An 18,805-nucleotide genomic window follows, 5' to 3' on the forward strand; every position below is an offset into this window, starting at 1 on the left:
TGGTTCATAAGCGCTTTATGTGTTTATACTTCTATTCTTCTCTCTAGTGGGCTGCCTCTTAACTGAATGCTGATGAGGTGATTTTGTCTATCACTTTCATTTGCTTTACAAATGCTCCTCGGAATATGAAACACCCAGTGAAAATAACTGATAAAATGTTTATTTTGGTGTTCTCATCTGCGTGAAGGATTAGGGAAGTACTTCCTATTCCCATTGTTCCAAGAGTATAGACCAATGCTATTGCGTCTTGTTTCATTATCATCGTAAGGTTTAGATGAAGGTGCAGCAGGATTTAGGGGAGGGGCTGCAGAAGGGGATAAAGCTAATACACAAGTAAAGAAAGGTAACTAAGTAGAGAAATGTAAATTCCTCCTTTTCAAAAGCATGTAAATGTTCACTTTTCAGTTCAAAATGAGAGAAAAATGGCATGTTTTCCATAGTTGTTAATATTTAATACTGAAATAACAGAATACTTACGATATTATGGTCATTATAATTCATGCAGTTAAACAGATATTATTGCCTTTGGGAAATATGTTTTTATTGTCATTTAAATCACGTATTAAGAAAATATTATTTCTATAATTTTTAGTTTCTCCTTTGCGTTCTGTCTAGGCACTTTTGATGTGTAAAATATCTATCCTTCTTGCAGAGAGACAAGTATACAAATAGTTAAAGTTAGGGTTAACAATACCATATTATGTGGGAAAAGCCCTACCCTTCTTTTAACAGGGTATTTTATACCTGTTGTTTTCATATTAATTTATTAAAGTATTAAATATGCTATATAATTTTCTGGATCTTACTTTACTTTTCTGTAAAATTTTACTTCTACAATTATTTGAGATTTTACATCTATTTTTGAAATATGTAGCTGTTCATGTACAGTTCTCTAACATATATTACATTTATACTTTTTGACAGTCATTGTTCAAAGAACTTTAGCTATATCATATTAAACATGACAAAAATCTGATGACAAACTTTCTGTCTCTATTATGACAGGCATTGTCCAAATAACTTGAGATGTATTATAGTAAGCATCACAAAAACCTGGCAACAAACTATTTCTCTCCATCTGTATCAACAAGAGTGACTCAGAGAGAGTTTGCTCAAGATCAGAAAGCTAGTGGTTCCATTGCTAGAAAGGGAAAGATCATACACTTAATTGACACATTTATTTATGGTGTACTATGTGCCAGTAACTACTCAAACTGCTGGGGATCATTGGGAAAAAAAAAGAAAAAACCTCTACCTTTGTGAAGTTAATCATTATCTATTTTACCTATGCTGAAAGACAATCATTCAGTTTAGATATAATAGTTTATTTATCTGACAACTATAAAGCCCCTTGTTCTTTAGCCAGCTGTACAGCAATACAAAAATGTCTCACTATACATGCCTACTCTTTATAGAAACAAATAAAAAGTGTATACACATTGTGAGTTTCTCAAGGGCTGCTTCCTGCCATAATGCATTTCATATTCACAGTCAAGTGTCACAAGAGAATAGATTCTCACTAGTGATGAATATGGAGTTTTTAGCTGAATGTGTAAATGAGACCTTCTTTTCATATTGGGTTTAAATTTTTGTTTAAAAAAATAGAACTTCTCCAGTGATTCTGTTGAGATTAAAGGAGTCATAAGTTTATTCTTTTAAAGTTGGCCTGAGAATATTTAAATAAGATTTGCAAGTTTACTATGTGATTTGCTTGATTGGTAGATACCATCAGAGATTTTCACTTTTCATTTATGGATGTATAAAATAAAATTATAGCAGAACATCTAGGCTTAGAGAGTGTTTGAAATAACTAATAGAAAAAGAAATTGCAGCTGTACTTTAGGGCATGGATATACATGCCGAAAGTCTCCTCTTGTTTTCATGTGTTGTTTCAAAGTTTATGAGCTGTGACAAGATCATGAGCAATATTTTAACTACAGAGAAGTAATATATTCTCAACACTAATTTTAATGCAGGTTCCACAAGCAAGATGGCAATCTGAAATTTAGTCTTATGAATGCTCCAAGGGAGAAACTGCAACAGTTAAACTTTGTAATAAAAAATAGTATACAGTATCTGGCTGGGCGGGGTTGGCTGATGCCTGTAATCCCAGCACTTTGGGAGGCCGAGGCAGGCGGATCACGAGGTCAGTCAAGAGATCGAGACCATCCTGGCCAACATGGTGAAACTATGTCTCTACTGAAAATACAAAAAGTAGCTGGGCGTGGTGGCGTGAGCCTGTAGTTCCAGCTCCTCGAGAGGCTGAGGCCGGAGAATCATTTGAACCTGGGAGTTGGAGGTTTGCAGTGAGCCGAGATTGTGCCACTGCACTCCAGCTTTGTGACAGAGCGAGACTCCATCTCAAAAAAAAAAAAAAAAAGTATACAGTATCTACAAACTATACACATTGCCATAGAGTCAAATCAGCACTCTGTCTCTTCTTGAGATACATTAAAATAATTATTTAAATATTTCAATTAATAAATATATTCAAGTCTAAATTTAATAGCCATTATTTTCATAAGTAAAAGCTGTGGCTTATTTTCATGTAACATATCAATCATAATGCATCCAGTTAAGGTAATTTTTTTTTTCATTTTGAAACCATTTTTTTATGGGGAAAATATACATTCAATTGCTTTTTTCCTGCAAATTTGAAAATTTTCTCTTGATTACGTATGTGTATATTTGAAGCCTAATTTTTTTTTTTTTTGAGATAGAGTCTTGCTCTGTTTGCCCAGGCTCTAGAGTGCAGTGGTGTGATATCGGCTCACTGTAAGTTCTGCCTACTGAGTCCACGCTACTCTCCTGCCTTAGCCTCCTGAGTAGCTGGGACTGCAGCTGCCCACCACCTTGCCCGGCTAATTTTTTGTATTTTTAGTAGAGACGGGATTTCACCGTGTTAGCCAGGATGGTCTCAATCTCCTGACCTTGTGATCCGCCTGCCTCGGTCTCCCAAAGTGCTGGGATTACAGGCGTGAGCTACCGTGCCCGGCCTGAAGCCTAAATTTTTAACATGTTCAACATGTTTGCATACATAATAAAAACACAAATGCATTATAGTTATTTAATACATACAATCAACATGTTATTCTTTGTTAATATGAATTAAGAAAGCATGGAGATATTTACTACTCAGAATGTAGTGCCAAGGGCTGCATTAATTCACTCCAAAAATAATGGTAGAGCTCCTAGGTACTCTAAGAGAGTGCATAAGGAATACTTTGAAGGATCAAGCTTCTTATTCTCAGGAAAATACAGTTTTTTGGTAAGATAGTGTATTAGTCCATTTTCATACTGCTATAAAGAACTGCCCAAGACTAGGTAATTTATAAAGGAAAGGGGTTTAATTGACTTACAGTTCAGCGTGGCTGGGGAAGCCTCGGAAAACTTACAATCATGGTGGAAGGCAAAGGGGAAGCAAGTAAGCAGGAAGTGAGTGCTGAGCAAAGGGGGAAGAGCCCCTTATAAACCATCAGATCTCATGAGAACTCACTCATTGTCACGAGAACAGCATGGGGGAAACTGCCCCCATGATTCAATTGTCATAACCTAATCTCTCCCTTGACAGGTGAGGATTATGAGGATTATGGGGGTTACAAAGCAGGATGAGATTTGGGTGGGGACACAAAGCCTAACCATGTCAGATGGTTCTTGACCTGGGCCAAAACAAAACAAAACAAAATGCTGGAATTTTAGTAGTATAGGAAAATACCAGAGATTTTCCATGTCAGAAGACAAGTGTGACCAAATATTCAGAGGTAAAAATGGACATATTGTGTTAGAGGGGCAGTGATAGATGTAATATTTTTAGGAGAAAATAATGTTCAAAGTAAAATGCTAAAATATAAAGTAAAGAAAAATCTAAGTATGTGAGTCAAGTATTTTTCTAGGATGACTGAGGATAATTATCTCAAAAAGATGCATTAAACCACACTATTTCAGAGTTCAGCCATGCTGAACAGGAGGGAACAGGAGGGAAGCCTAGTGAAACAGTACCATGGTGTCTCCAGTGAAATGTGTTGAAAAATTACCAAAAGTGAAAACAGTTCTTTGTTGCTGAAAATTTCAAATGGACTTATAAACAATAGTGACAAAGAGCAGAGATTCTTTTTATTTTTTTCTTTTGAGACAGAGTCCTGCTCTGTCACCCAGACTGGAGTGCAGCAGTATGACCACAGCTCACTGCAGCCTTGACCTCCCTGGGCTCAGGTGACCCTCCTGTCCTGAATAGCTGAAACTACAGGTGTACGCCTCTACAACCAAATAATTTTTGTGTTTTTATTAGAGAGGGGGTTTCACCGTGTTGTCCAGGTCTCGAACTCCTGGCCTCAAGCAATCTGCCCACCTTGGCCTCCCAAAGTGCTGAGATTACAGGCATGAAACACAGTGCCCAGCCAAGAGCAGAGATTCTAATGACTTCTGTAGCAAAGGTCAAATGAACTAAATGAATGATGGAGAATGACTATTTGGATAAAGGAGATAAGCATTTTAATCAATTCCTGTAAGTTTTTTCTTTGTTTGTTTTAGAGAATATTCAGCCAATATGAGCTTGTTCTGGTAGAAGTGGCTCTTAAATGGCTATATTTCTTCCATTTATTAAAATTTAGCACAATTCATTGTACCCATGAGTTTTATGGGTACAACGAGTCCAGGAAATTTTGTTCTCACCATTTATAAACTGCTAAGTATTGTAGGAAAAAATCTGGTAGTGAATTAAGGCACAGAGACCTTGAGTCTATGGTCTTTAACTTAAAAATATACAAGTCATACAGCAATAAAATTATATTACATATGCAAAGTACTTAACACAATAACTGTTAATTAATAGGCATAATAATTGAAAATTAGTTAATTCTCTTAAAATGGACTTCAAACTTTTGCTGTTTATCCCCTGTTTTTCATTCTAGTCTAGTAACCATCAACTTCACCACAGCCTAGTGTGATATCTTCCTAGGGTAGTCTTTCTACAGTCAGGGTTGAAACAGGATTAAAGAGAGAAAATTTGTATGGCCTGACAAATTAAAATTGCACCTCTTTTTGTATAGCCAATTACAAATGAAATACTACAGGAGTTAAATGCTTATTCTAGGTTTGATAAAACTAATGGGTAGCAATCATTTTGTGAGGGTTAGAAGTGAAATACTAAACAAAAATGTAATATAGTCACCTTGTATGTACATTGATCCTCAACAAATCAGCTTTTCAGATTAGTGGAGATTTATCTTTAGTGGCATTAATTTTAACTTGAATAGAGTAACCCTAATTGCATCATGTATTGTCTTCTGTTGATGTGTTTCTGTTACCAAAAAAGGAGAGTTTTTATTACTGATTTTCTTCTTTCCTCTCTTTTTAGTAATTCAAGGGACACCTTTGCATTCCTCTCAATTCATAGCCCTTGTTCTTCTTGCTCTTCTCCTTATCCACCTCCTGTGCTTTTTTCTTCCTTCCTGACCTCCCTCTCAAAGAATTGGACGCAAATATTTGTGTTCTTTTTACTCTTAGGGTTGCTCATTTTGAACGTACAACACTAAGAGGATGTTGTTATTTTTTCTTCTGCACTGACTTCTAGAATCATCCACCAGGAGTCTGTGACTTGGTTAACAGTAATACAACTTGTGGTTGACTATTTTATTCATAAAATATTTTAATATTATTAAATTAAAAAAATACATTGACAAAAGAGTGTATGTTTATTATCTAAAAAGTACTAACTGCAATTTTCTCTTATAACTATAGCCTCCTCTTTCGTATTTGGAATACTTCATTGGTAAAAATAGAGTTTACATACAACTCATTTATTATGCAATATAAAAATATTCCCTAGATTCGTTTTTGAACATCTACTTATTTACAGCTCAAAAATGCCACTTTTGTTTATATCAAGGTCAAATTTCACAATTTCTTTAACTATATTTTTGGCAGTGTCTCTCCAAACTATTTCTATCACTTAAGTTTAAGATACCTAATAATTACAAACATTGCTGTCCTCATTAGAAAGAACCAATGGGTGGCTTTGTCAAGAAATCAGAGTGGAGTCCAAGCTCAGGGTTCTCTTAACTAGTTATATGATTACAGGAAGGACGGTTAACTTCTTTGAGCCAGAGATTCCTCATTTTTAAAACAGATGCTACAACAGCTCTATCAACTAGCTGGAATTGTTGTGAGAATAAAATGATAAGATGAAACTTAAACTGATTGATACATTGTAAAGCATTATGTTAATACAAGTTGTTGGTATGATTACTATTTTTATCACATGTAATTAGTTTCCTAGTTAACAAAAATACAAATTAGAACAACGTAGATAATGCATATTTGTATAATAAAATGATTTATAAAATATGGCAAGTATAATAGTAGAAAACATGAAGTAATATCTTTTCCAACTTTTATAAATAATTTTCCCTCTGAGTTTTGAAATGATGATGTTATTATCTAAGTATGTTAATTATTAAGAAAAAATACTAGCAATTATATTTTCTAATATTTTACAGTTTAATCATAAAATAAAAATTCTGAGAATCCAAAGACAATTTTTTGTTATCTTTTATTACCTAAAATTGGAAGTAGTAATAGATTATATTTGAGCTTTACAGTACTTAGTACGTATGTCTGCATTTCTTTTATTCTTGTTTTAATAATGTTTTCTTAAATTGTAGGTACAGATAACTACTATAAAGGCAGTATCCATGTGATTATTTTCAAAAATCTATGTATATGAGGTTTTTTAAAAAAGCAAACTAGTTAAAAACAACATCTTTTTTGAAACTCAGTTAAAAAAATAATCCTAATCAGATTCAAATTATCTCATCAGTGTTCATAAGACCTCATGTTCTTATAGAACTCTAAGTTGAATTTAAGGGCTTATTCTATGAGAAAATGTCCAAACTTTGGGATAGTGATTATCAAATGTTATTTTGTAAAAAATTATGTGTGTATCCTAATGCAAAGAATTTCTGAACCCATTTTTTTGATTTTGAAATCTTGGTTCAGCACATTTGAAATAAAGCCCAGAGATAACTTCAAGAAACACTGGTTTAGGGATTGTATTCTGCCAATTCATTATAATACAGGGAGAAATTTGTGTAGGAGGTTATATATATTTTTTATAAAGCATTGTGCACAATTATGAACACTTAAATAAAAACAGATAACAGTAAATAAATACATCTAATTTTGAGGTTTTTTTTTTTTTTTTTTTGAGGCGGAGTCTCGCTCTGTCGCCCGGACTGGAGTGCAGTGGCCAGATCTCAGCTCACTGCAAGCTCCGCCTCCCGGGTTTACGCCATTCTCCTGCCTCAGCCTCCCAAGTAGCTGGGACTACAGGCGCCGCCACCTCGCCCGGCTAGTTTTTGTATTTTTTTAGTAGAGATGGGGTTTCACCGTGTTAGCCAGGATGGTCTTGATCTCCTGACCTCGTGATCCGCCCGTCTCGGCCTCCCAAAGTGCTGGGATTACAGGCTTGAGCCACCGCGCCCGGCGAGGTATTTTTTTCATCTCATCAGTATTTTCTTTTTTTTTTTTTTTTTTTTTTGAGACGGAGTCTTGCTCTGTCGCCCAGGCTGGAGTGCAGTGGCCGGATCTCAGCTCACTGCAAGCTCCGCCTCCCGGGTTTACGCCATTCTCCTGCCTCAGCCTCCGGAGTAGCTGGGACTACAGGCTCCCGCCACCTCGCCCGGCTAGTTTTTTGTATTTTTAGTAGAGACAGGGTTTCACCATGTTAGCCAGGATGGTCTCGATCTCCTGACCTCGTGATCCGCCCGTCTCGGCCTCCCAAAGTGCTGGGATTACAGGCTTGAGCCACCGCGCCCGGCCTCTCACAGTATTTTCTAACATCAACATCTATGCTTAATATTGGGGCTGGAAATTAGTATCTCAAATAGTGGATACAGCTGTTTCCCTTTGGGATCCTAAAATTATCTAAACTCTAAACGTTACTTTAACATATTTTACTAGACTGTAAGAAGCTATTGTTAAATAAGGGATTCTTAAGCCAGTATTGCTTTCTTTAATAACAAAATACTTCTTTTCTTGTGTACTAGGGCTCACCAGGAGAACGTGGGTCAGCAGGTACAGCTGGCCCAATTGGTTTACCAGGGCGCCCGGGACCTCAGGGTCCTCCTGGTCCAGCTGGAGAGAAAGGTGCTCCTGTAAGTAATGTCTAGAAGAAAATACACTACACTGCTACCTTGTACACGTTATTAGTTTTTATTCAATAATATTAGCTTTTCATACACCACTGTATTCTCTCTCTCTATGTGTCTGGCATATAAATACACTGGCTTGTATATGTATAATAGAGAAAATTTCAAATTCAATTAAATGAGATGACATTTTCCCACACTTTATGAAACCGTAATACCTGTAAGGGAGTTGGATATTATTAATGTAAGAGGCTTCTCATTTTGCTTTAAAAAAAAAAAAAGTTGTGAGTTTTTTATTAAAGCTATGCCTTGCTGCTTTACATTAGAAAAGTGTGAACTTTTTACACCTCTTGTAATACAAATTCAACTTCAAGCATTTCCATAGTCTGTATATGAAACTCATAGAAAGTAGCTGCCCTTCTCATGTAATTTGAGCTCTGATCACCAGTGAATGAGACGGGGAACATCTGACCAATTATTTCATCTAATATTTATTGGATTTTAACATTTTATATTTACATGACTATGGACTCTATTCCACTTATTAGATTTAGGTTTCTTTGTTAAGATTCATGCTCTATTTTTGTTCCTGGTTTTGAGATGATTGTATTTTTAAAAAATAATTCTCTCTTTCTACAAGATTAAAATGCAAACTGTTTCAGTAAATGTAGATAAAAAGTATTGGCTCTGATACACAAAAATGTAAGTTTAATATTTTTATATACTGGTAAGTGTTGATATAGAAAATTAAGCTTAAGCTTATATTCAAAAATACTCCTCTATCACTAAGACTTCAGTTTTATCAATTTGATTTGCTTTCATTATCTATGCATTTTCTCTGATTATTCTGTGATATTATTCCAATGTTTCTGTTTGAGACCATTTTGTGCAGTTTTAACAACACTACAGACTGGGTAATTTATAATGAACAAAAATATATTGGCTCATGGTTCTGGTGGATGGAAAGTCCAAGCTAGTGGGGTCACATCTGGTAACGAACTTCTTGACACATCATACCATCATAGAAGGACAAAGAGAGCAAGAGAGAGAGAGAGAGTAAAAAGAAAACAAATTCCCTTTGTTGTAATGAACCCACTAATGCAGTAACGGCATTAATTAATTTCACTTTGCTCTCATGGCCTAATCAGTAGGTCCCACTCCCCTGCACTGTTGCATAGGGAATTAAGTTTCCAAAAGATGTTTATTGGTGACACATTCAAACTGTAGCAGTTTAAAAATTAAAAAAAAAAATCGTTTCCTGTAATCCGTTACCTTTCAGAAAGAGTTAGAGTGTTGGAATGGGCCATGCCACCTGTGGATAGAACTTTTAGGTGACAGAAAAAGCACTTTTAATAAGCTGAGAAAATATATTTTCATAGTGTACTGTGTACTGGGAGAAGATAGGAAATAGATTCAACTCCTTTAGTACAAGTTAATTTAAAAATATAGGGAACACATATTTTGTACAATACACTAAATAATGCATACAGAGAAAATAGATATAAATTGCTTTTTATACAAATTGAGAATATACTAATTAGATAAGTCAATATTTCTGTGAAGGTAATATATTGAATGGTAGGTTTTAAAGTGGATAATTACCTTAGCTTTATGAAGAATAAGTAAATTATTGAAATAAAGATCAGAATATGGAAAAGCATTAAAATTGATAAGAAATTAATTAGGTGAGACAGATGAAAAATTATTGACATTCGCCTTTGTAAGAGCCAGGATTCATGCCTGAGTTTTGTTGGTAATTAGTGATATCATAACTAGGGAAGGGAAAGGGGAATGCCTTCCTTACCCATCCTCTTTGAGTTGTCCCAGCCAAGGACAACTCCAGGATGTTTATTCCTTTTTCTATTAGCCAAAATTAGCTATTTAGAATAACTAAGGGGTAGGCACTGTATTGTTTGCATTATACTTTTGAAGGAGCTGTCTGCTTAGGAACAGTGGCATGAAGTGGTAATAAGAGTGTTCAGTGAAAGGAGTTATAGATATATATTCAGAGGTTTAATAAAAACTGATGAAAATGTTTGGCAAAATGTTATATATAGCCTTTACTTCTTCTTTTTTCCAAACAAATTTTAGATCTTACCTCTGCTGAGCAGCTTGTGTTATCAAAATGTTATGCAATTATCAGCAGGTTTATACTTACATTAAAAAATAATAATAATAAGACAAGATGGGGCCTGTGGAAGACAAGCCCTTGGTCCACCTACCTATCAACCCTGCTTCCTGGAATGGAGAAATGTCCTAAGTAACATCCCTATATTAATCAGTTAGATTAGAAACTCTGGGAGGTGGGTCTGGAAAGCAGGTAAGAAGAAAGGGGCTAAAACCTTCTCCAACATAATGGCATTAATAGAAAATTTTGATAGGGAGACTGATTCTAATGAAAACTATTAGTTAACTGGATGCAAAGATTACAGATAAGGAGCAATTTTAACTATGCATCTATTTGGGGACAGTTGTAGAAATTGGAGGAAAAGCTAGATCTAAAACAAATGAAGTCAATGCACTAACTATAACTGAATTAGGCAATAGTAACTTGAGATTTTAGGAAAAATATTCTCCAAATACTTATTTACAATTTCTAGCATGTGTGTGTGTGTATAATTGCAGAGAAAATGATCAGTGCCAGAAATGTAAGTCTAGGAGTCATTTAAAATAAGAGTGATGTTTAAAAGCATATTTTTGGATTACCGTGTGATTTAATGTTGAGGGAGAGCAGAAGTCTGGACTCAGTCTTAATGGAGAATTATAATGGGTGTCAGTTTCAAAAGCATCTAATAAGAGAGAGAAATAGTCCACGTGTTTTTTTTTTTTTTTCTTTGTGTGTGTGTGTGTGTGTCTCCAGAGGCATGCCATCAAACAGAACAAGAGATAAACGAGTTCCCTTTTGTGTGATGTTGTAAAAGATCAAGAATACAGAAATCCAAAAGACAAAGAAATAAAGAGACTGGGATTTTATCTGCTGGACATTTATAGCTTTAGGTTAATTCTAAATTCATTCAAAAAGAAAAAAATGGGCTATATAGGAGTGTAAATCACCTCAAGCAAGGCATGGAACCCATAGAAAAATGAGCAGTAGGTGGAAGTACTAATAAGATTGAATGCATTGCCTCATTATTATTATTATTGTGTGGTGCATATATTTATCTACTTGATCAATAATAAGAAAATAGTCAGTGGGAAAGTTAAGGAGTTAAGGAAATGAGAGTAGCTTTAGGTTACCTGCTTGAAGACAACCAGAAATGGATTGGGAGCTAGCCCTATCATTTATTTAGTTCATGATTTCGGTTAAGTTATTTGACATCAAAACCTCTGTTTTCTCATCTCTGAAAAGAAGATAATCACAATATTTTGTGAGGACTAGATAAAATTATAGTTCTAAATCATTTTTCAGAATTGTGATAAGTGTTCAGAATAATCATTACTATTAGTAGTAGTATTATCATTACCATCAGTGTGTGAACCAGAGTGCCATAAAAAGGATGAAATAATAAACTGCTAATAAATACATAAATGAGCTGTTGAGGAAGGAGTGATGGATTTTGTGAATTGTAATAAAAGTTGTGGGTGGGAGTATAGGTTAAATATAAGACCATGCCAAATCAAACAAACGACATGGGGATGTTTAGCTAATTCTATCAATTTTTAAGGGAAGATTTAGTTATTAACATAAATGGAATGTTAGAAGTGGTGAAATAAAGACCGACTACAAGGAGAGACGCATGTTTCCAGTAGTTGTGTAAATTGTGGGCCAAGAGATACATAATGGAGGAAGAGTTATGTCATCTTGAGGAATTATAAATGGCTAATATAAATTTAGAGTGCTATAGATCTGTTGAATTTCTCCCAATACCACACAGACCAGGGTCAGAAGAAATGAATGGCAGGTGATTCCTGGCTAGAGATTATGTGTACTATAATGAAGGCAGAAGAGAATATAGCTGCCTTATTTACAGGAAACCTTATACAAAGGATTGACTTTTAGAGTTTAAGGCTAGCAAGCAAATTCAAATTAAGGGGAGCTATCTGAATCAACTATTGTATTTAATATAGTGAAGTTGACTGTGAATAGCACAGCACATCCTTTGAGTATTGATAGATTTGAAATATCATATTTGTTTGAAGAAGATAAAAGGTCTCCAGAGTGACATCAGGGGTATCCCTCACATAATAATTATGGCACCCTTTTAGAAAACAAGAACATATGGAACCCAGGCAAGTAATAAATTAGTTAACAATTTAAATTTGCCTTATAGATAGTGTTACTTTTGTTGTCATTAATTAAGTAATGTAGCAACAGTTCCTTAAGTGACTACTCTGGTCCACAGGCCAGAGATATACAAGAGAATGCAAAATCAGACACAGTTCCTACCCTCACATAGTTTACTATCTGATAGGGCAATTTGATAATATGCAAAGAATCACTAAATACATATATAATGACAAACTCAGGTTACTGATATGAAGGGAATGTAATGGTGTATGTCAGATTATAGTAGAGAGACCTGCTAGAATTGGGGCCTTTTCTTGGACAAGGCATTGATGGCGAGATGTAAAAGATGAGAAAGAATTAACTGTGCAAAGGCGCATTCCGGGCCAGAGGAACAAAATGTGCTCAGGCAATGTCACAGGAAAGGACATGGCATCAGATTTAAGGGACTGAGAAAAATGTCTAGAAGGGACTGAGAAAAATGTCTAGAAGGGTTGGAATGCAGACAGCAAGGGTTAGGGGAGGCTAGATGTGTTTGGGCAGATAGCAGGAGCTAGATGGTGGTAAGCTATACTAAGCCGTGAAGTCTTTATGTGAGGAAAAGTAAACAAGTAAATTTACCTAAAAATGTAGGTAACATGATCTGTTTGGCTTTCTGGATGCAGTGTGATGAATAGATTGGAAGGAAGTAAGAATACACATGGGGGAAGACAGATTTTTTTCAGTAGCTCAGAACAAGGATACCAGTATTTTAGAATAAGGTGTCAGTGGTAGAGATAAAGCGAATATATTCAAGAGACAATTTGAAGATAAAATGTACAAAACTAAGTCATTTTAAAGGAACAGGAGATGTTAAGAGAAGTGAGGGAAAGTGGGGTTATGAAAAGGCAAAATTCTAATGAGTTGTAGATTCCCAGCTTGTATAACAGAGGGACAGAAAGGACCTCTGAATGCGATCAAGAATATTGTCTTGTGCAAAACTGATGAAATTTTGACTTTTAGAAAATAATGTATTTTAAACTGTGAAAAAATGTTTTATTGGCAACAGAAGTTGAGTTCATTATCAAGGCACTTTTTAAAAGATTACACAGTGTAGGTCAATTTAAACATGAAAATAATGCCATTTTCAAAAACCAGGAGAAGCAAAACAAACACTTAAAAGTAAGAAAGTTACATATGAAACATGTAAAGCATATGGCAAAGCTGGACATATGAGCAAGTGAATCTTTTGATTTCTAAAGCCTAATACCATTGCACAGCTATATCAGTGGCACGAAGGAAGGGGAGTAGAGGCTCAACAAAGTTTTACAAACGTAAGGAATGTGATTTGTCAATATGTAATAATTGCATGTTTGAAAGAAAAATTCTAAGTTGGGTCCTAATTATTTTTGTGGAACATAGCCTAAGATTTATAAGTGATTTTAAAAGAATAGTATTCTTAGTCACGAAGGTAGGGATCATGTATCATTTATTCTTTAAAACGTTTTTCTAAAAAACATTAAACAATATCCTTGTCAAATATAGAAGCTAGATTATTACTCCTGTAGCTGCACTTCAAAACTGTAAAACTAATGATCTTTGGATATTCAATACAGGGAGAAAAAGGTCCCCAAGGGCCTGCAGGGAGAGATGGAGTTCAAGGTCCCGTTGGTCTCCCAGGGCCAGCTGGTCCTGCCGGCTCTCCTGGGGAAGACGGAGACAAGGTTGGTATTCGTTATCCATGTTAGTAGATCCTGTGAAAAAGCTTAATTTTTGTCAAGAATTCTAGATAATTCGAATCTTTATAATTAGACTCCAGGTGGAAGTTTACCTTTTTCAAAGTTTCACACATACTTTCATATGCTCAAAAGTTTTATTTAAGAGGTTCAGAATTAGTATCTGTTCCATAAAAGAGTATATGATATATACACAGAAAAATCAAGTAAAAGAACAGTGGTAGTGAGAAAAATTAGTAGATGCCAAAATTTATTTATTTTTAAGAATATCCTGGCCGGGCACGGTGGCTCAAACCTGTAATCCCAGCACTTTGGGAGGCGGAGACGGGCGGATCACGAGGTCAGGAGATCGAGACCATCCTGGCTAACATGGTGAAACCCCGTCTCTACTAAAAAATACAAAAAACTAGCCAGGCGAGGTGGCGGGCGCCTGTAGTCCCAGCTACTCGGGAGGCTGAGGCAGGAGAATGGCGTAAACCCGGGAGGCGGAGCTTGCAGTGAGCTGAGATCCGGCCACTGCACTCCAGCCTGGGCGACAGAGCGAGACTCCGTCTCAAAAAAAAAAAAAAAAAAATCCTTCTGAAATGCATATAAAATAAGAACATTAATTATATGTATATGATTAGCCCTCATGTCTTGCATATTGCACAATAAGACTGAAGAATGAGCTACATATTTACTTGATAATCCTGTTATCATGTACCAACATGTGAGTACAGACTCTAAGCTCCTAATTCCAAATGTAGGGCTGTGTGTTAAATGTTTCGGTTGAATGTATTATTATATTATTTTAAAATATTATTTAAAAATATGTAAACCAACAATCTGATAATGTGCATCATTTTAGCATTTGGAAAATTAGCAGAAATAGTTTTGCTGTTATTTTGTTTTTATTTTTATTTTTTACTTTTTTGAGAGATGGAGTTTTGCTTTGTCGCCCAGACTGAAGTGCAGTGGCATTAACAGGGCTCACTGCAGCCTCAAACTCCTGGGCTCGAGTGATCCTTCCACCTCAGCTTCCCAAGTAGCTGAGGCTATAGGCATGCTTCACCATGTGCAGCTAACTTTTTAAAAACATTTATTTGTAGGACAGGGTCTCACTCTGCTTCCAGGCTGGTCTCAAACTCCTCGGCCAAATCTTTCACCTCAATCTCCCAAAACCCTGGGATTACAGGCATGAGACCCAGCACCTGGCTAGTAAAGTAATTTTTGGTTAATGTGTAATTATAGATTTTATAAATCAGTGTACTTCCATTATCAGTTTATACAGGTAATATTTGAGACAAAATTCATTTTTTAAATTATAAATTCAGTTGTAGTATTCTTTGAAGTTAAAATGACTTGTCTGTTAACATTAGTCAACACTAGAAAGCTAGAAGCAGAGGGAACCCAAGATTTGCCATTTTAAACAGTGACATTACACACTAGCATGTAATTATATTAAAGGTAAAATTTGATGATAATTAAGACAATGCAATAGCATGTTAGAGATAAACTGTAAATCAAATCTTTCAATTTCAGGGTGAAATTGGTGAACCAGGACAAAAAGGCAGCAAGGGTGACAAAGGAGAAAATGTGAGTTTCCTACTTTTTACTGAGAGAACATTATTTAACACCTTTTCCTATTTACCATTGATATTTGTATATCGTACTACTTACTTTCCTAGCCAAAACTTATAATACCAATACTACGTTACCTATGCAGTTATATAATTCTATAATTTTACATATTTGTGAAGTTTTCTATTTCTGTGATTAAGTAAAGTATGACAATTGTAGGCCATTATTTATAACTCTGCTATAGCAAATGAAAGAGTAACATAATGAAATAGTCTTTTTGGTAAGGTTATGAGAAATTATATATACAAATATTTACCAAAATTAATAGCATTACTATGTTTTACATGTATACAAATTGGTAGCTCATTCCTGTATATTATAAATACTTATTTTAAAATTTTCCTTTAAATCATAAAACTTCAAAATAATTTTGGTTGCTCATTCAAACCGTATGTTCACTCTTGTCTTTATGATGTTTTTCTTTGGTCATTACCAGTTTACATTCTCTTTAAAGTATGTATTTAAACATGTTCTGACTTCTTAAATGAACTATATTGGATGATGATACTCTCACGTGCTTCAGCATTTCCTTGCTAATTTATACTTTCTAAAGAATATCTGTGGACATTACTTTCTAAGTTCTTTATTTTCACTTTTTTCCCCCTTTAAGTGTTCATATATTTGCTCTCCAATAGAAACATAAATTGGGGGCGTACAGAGATACGTCCTTCAAGTATTTTTTTCCACCTAGTATAGAAGTTTCTACATTATCACCAGCAATTTGATTCTAACAGACCAGTCTGGTTCCATTTTGTGATCCATCAGTCTGATGCTTTTAGGGTTGGAGTTACTGCCTACATTAACACATAACTGAAAGAAGGTTTTTATTAGAATTGATTGAATCCCAAACTGAAGAGTTACTAAAATCCTATGAGATGAATTTTTCTAACTAAAAAGAAAACTCTAGAATTAAAAGAGAAAAATCTTACAGTAATAATTGTAGTATTTATTGCATAATAGGCTCTGGATTCATTTTTATATGCAGTATAACAAAACATCAACAAATAGATGATAGCACTGATACTCTAGATCCGTACTGTAAAATTATGACAAGAAATTGTGTACAGAAAACCGGCTGCATATGTTTGGTGCAGTTAGCATTGACTGTAAATTTACAAAATGTATTTTGGTGTCTGCCTTAGTCTGTTTTGTGTTGCTATAAAGGAATACCCAAAGCTGGATAATTTAGAAGTAAAATAAGGTTATTTGGCTTACAGTTCAGCAGGTTGTGCAAAGAAGCCTGGGGCTGGCTTCTGGTTGGCTTATGGTGAGGGCTTTTGTACTGTATCAAAACATGGCAGAGAACTTAAAAGGGGAAGCAGGCCTGAACAAAGACAGACCAAACCCCACAGGAGTGCTGACTTTAAAACAACCCTCTTTCATGGGAACTAATTCATTCCTTCAAGTACCAATTCAATCTCCCCAGAGCAAGTACTCAATCACTATGCAGCTATTCCTTATGGATCCATCTTAAGAACCCAAACCCCTCCCATTAGGCTCCACCTTCAACAATGGGAATTAGATTTCAACATGAGGTTCAGTGGGGACAAACCATATGCAAATGATAGCAGTAAATTACTTTAGATTCCATTTAGATTTCATAATGATAAATAAATACCATTGATTTAATTCGACTACCTTATACACTTAACAGAAGCCACATTTTTAAAAGTTTTATTTACTCCTTAAAAGCTATGCTAAAATGACTGCATGGCCATTATTTGGGCCAGCAAATCTCAAATAGTTTTCCTCAGGACCCTTGCATACTCTGAAAGGTTTCTGAGGAGCCCAAAAAGCTTTTGTCTATATGGGTTACTATAATATGAATGAAAACTGATATATTTAAAATATTTAGTGATTGATTTATTTAAAATTAAGAATAAGAAGCCCAAAGCACTTTTAATAAAAAAGCTATATTTTTCCAAATAAAAATATATAGTCCCAAGAGTAGCATTGTTACATTTTTTTTGTCCAGCTTAATAGAAGAAGCTATATTCTCATATCTAGTTCAGCCTGTGGTGACATGTTTTGTTGGTTGAAAACATGAAGAAAATCTAGGCTCATATAAATTATGTAGTCATAAAAGGGAGGAGCATTTTCAGTAACTTTTCAGGTAATTTTGAATATTCTTTGATTTTACATAGGAATTTTATTAGTGGTAGTTTTTCTTAAAGATCAATTGCAAAACAGAATTTGAAACAAAAACAGTGAACTTTTTGTGCTATTGCTTTATATTCCACGGCTCTATCTTGCACGTTGATGACTATGTTTCATACATAATTTTGTAATAACCTTCAATGATAATTTGGAAATTATTAGTTTCCTGGGTACGGTCCTCAAAGTATTGATACAATTCTTTATGCAATATCAATATCATAGGAAAATACTTTCAGATTGGGAAGATGTAAAGCCTGCAATGACAGATGAAAGATTTCCAAAATTCTAATTTTTGTTTTAAAGTTTAAATGTTATTGATAGTCAATACTGTCAGTAGTTTTCTTTGAAATCCAAGACTTCCTTTACATTGAATAACATCTGCCAAAATCATACTTACTATTTATAATCACAGTTATTATTTATAACTGATTATTTATAATCACATTTATTATTTATAACTGTGATTATAAATAATCATAGTTTTTCTGTCAGCTGCTCTTTCAAGTAAAAATAGTGCTCCATGTAAAATTTAGTGTTCCATGTAAAAGTTCTGCCGGCATTTCAAACTATAATCCAAGTGTTTTTTTTTTCTTTGAGACAAACACTGTACTTCAGTATGAGGCAAAAATAATTTATGTGTGTCTTCAATTTGTCAAAGGAATATGAAAAGACACATATTCAAGGTCAATATTTAATAATATTAATAACTATCAAAGCCTCATCAATACAATTACATCCATAACATTCTTGGATGGAACAGCCATTTTTGTGTTGACTGAGAGTATATCATGATAAAACGCAATTAATGCTTTTACAAATGGTAGCTCCCGACGTGATTAGCGCTAAGTTACCAGCAATTTTATTCACCACAGATATTACATCATTAGTGGAAAAGTCTATATGGTATAAAGGACAAATAATGCCTTACTGTTGTTATGAGA

General features: G+C 34.6%; 1 protein-coding gene across 2 annotated transcripts in view; it reads left to right on the top strand.

Moving 5' to 3' along the window:
• COL11A1 (collagen type XI alpha 1 chain) overlaps positions 1 to 18,805 on the top strand; it is a 220,085-nt gene that overhangs the window by 149,496 nt on the left and 51,784 nt on the right. For both annotated transcript variants that reach the window (XM_033197012.1, XM_033197010.1), the window contains exons 42-44: positions 8,046 to 8,153; positions 13,968 to 14,075; positions 15,609 to 15,662. In XM_033197012.1, the coding sequence (XP_033052903.1) occupies positions 8,046 to 8,153; positions 13,968 to 14,075; positions 15,609 to 15,662 (270 nt within the window). The remainder of the gene's footprint in view (positions 1 to 8,045; positions 8,154 to 13,967; positions 14,076 to 15,608; positions 15,663 to 18,805) is intronic.

This window comes from Trachypithecus francoisi, unplaced genomic scaffold (assembly GCF_009764315.1).
Source record: "Trachypithecus francoisi isolate TF-2019V2 unplaced genomic scaffold, Tfra_2.0 Lachesis_group5, whole genome shotgun sequence".
Taxonomy (NCBI): domain Eukaryota; kingdom Metazoa; phylum Chordata; class Mammalia; order Primates; family Cercopithecidae; genus Trachypithecus; species Trachypithecus francoisi.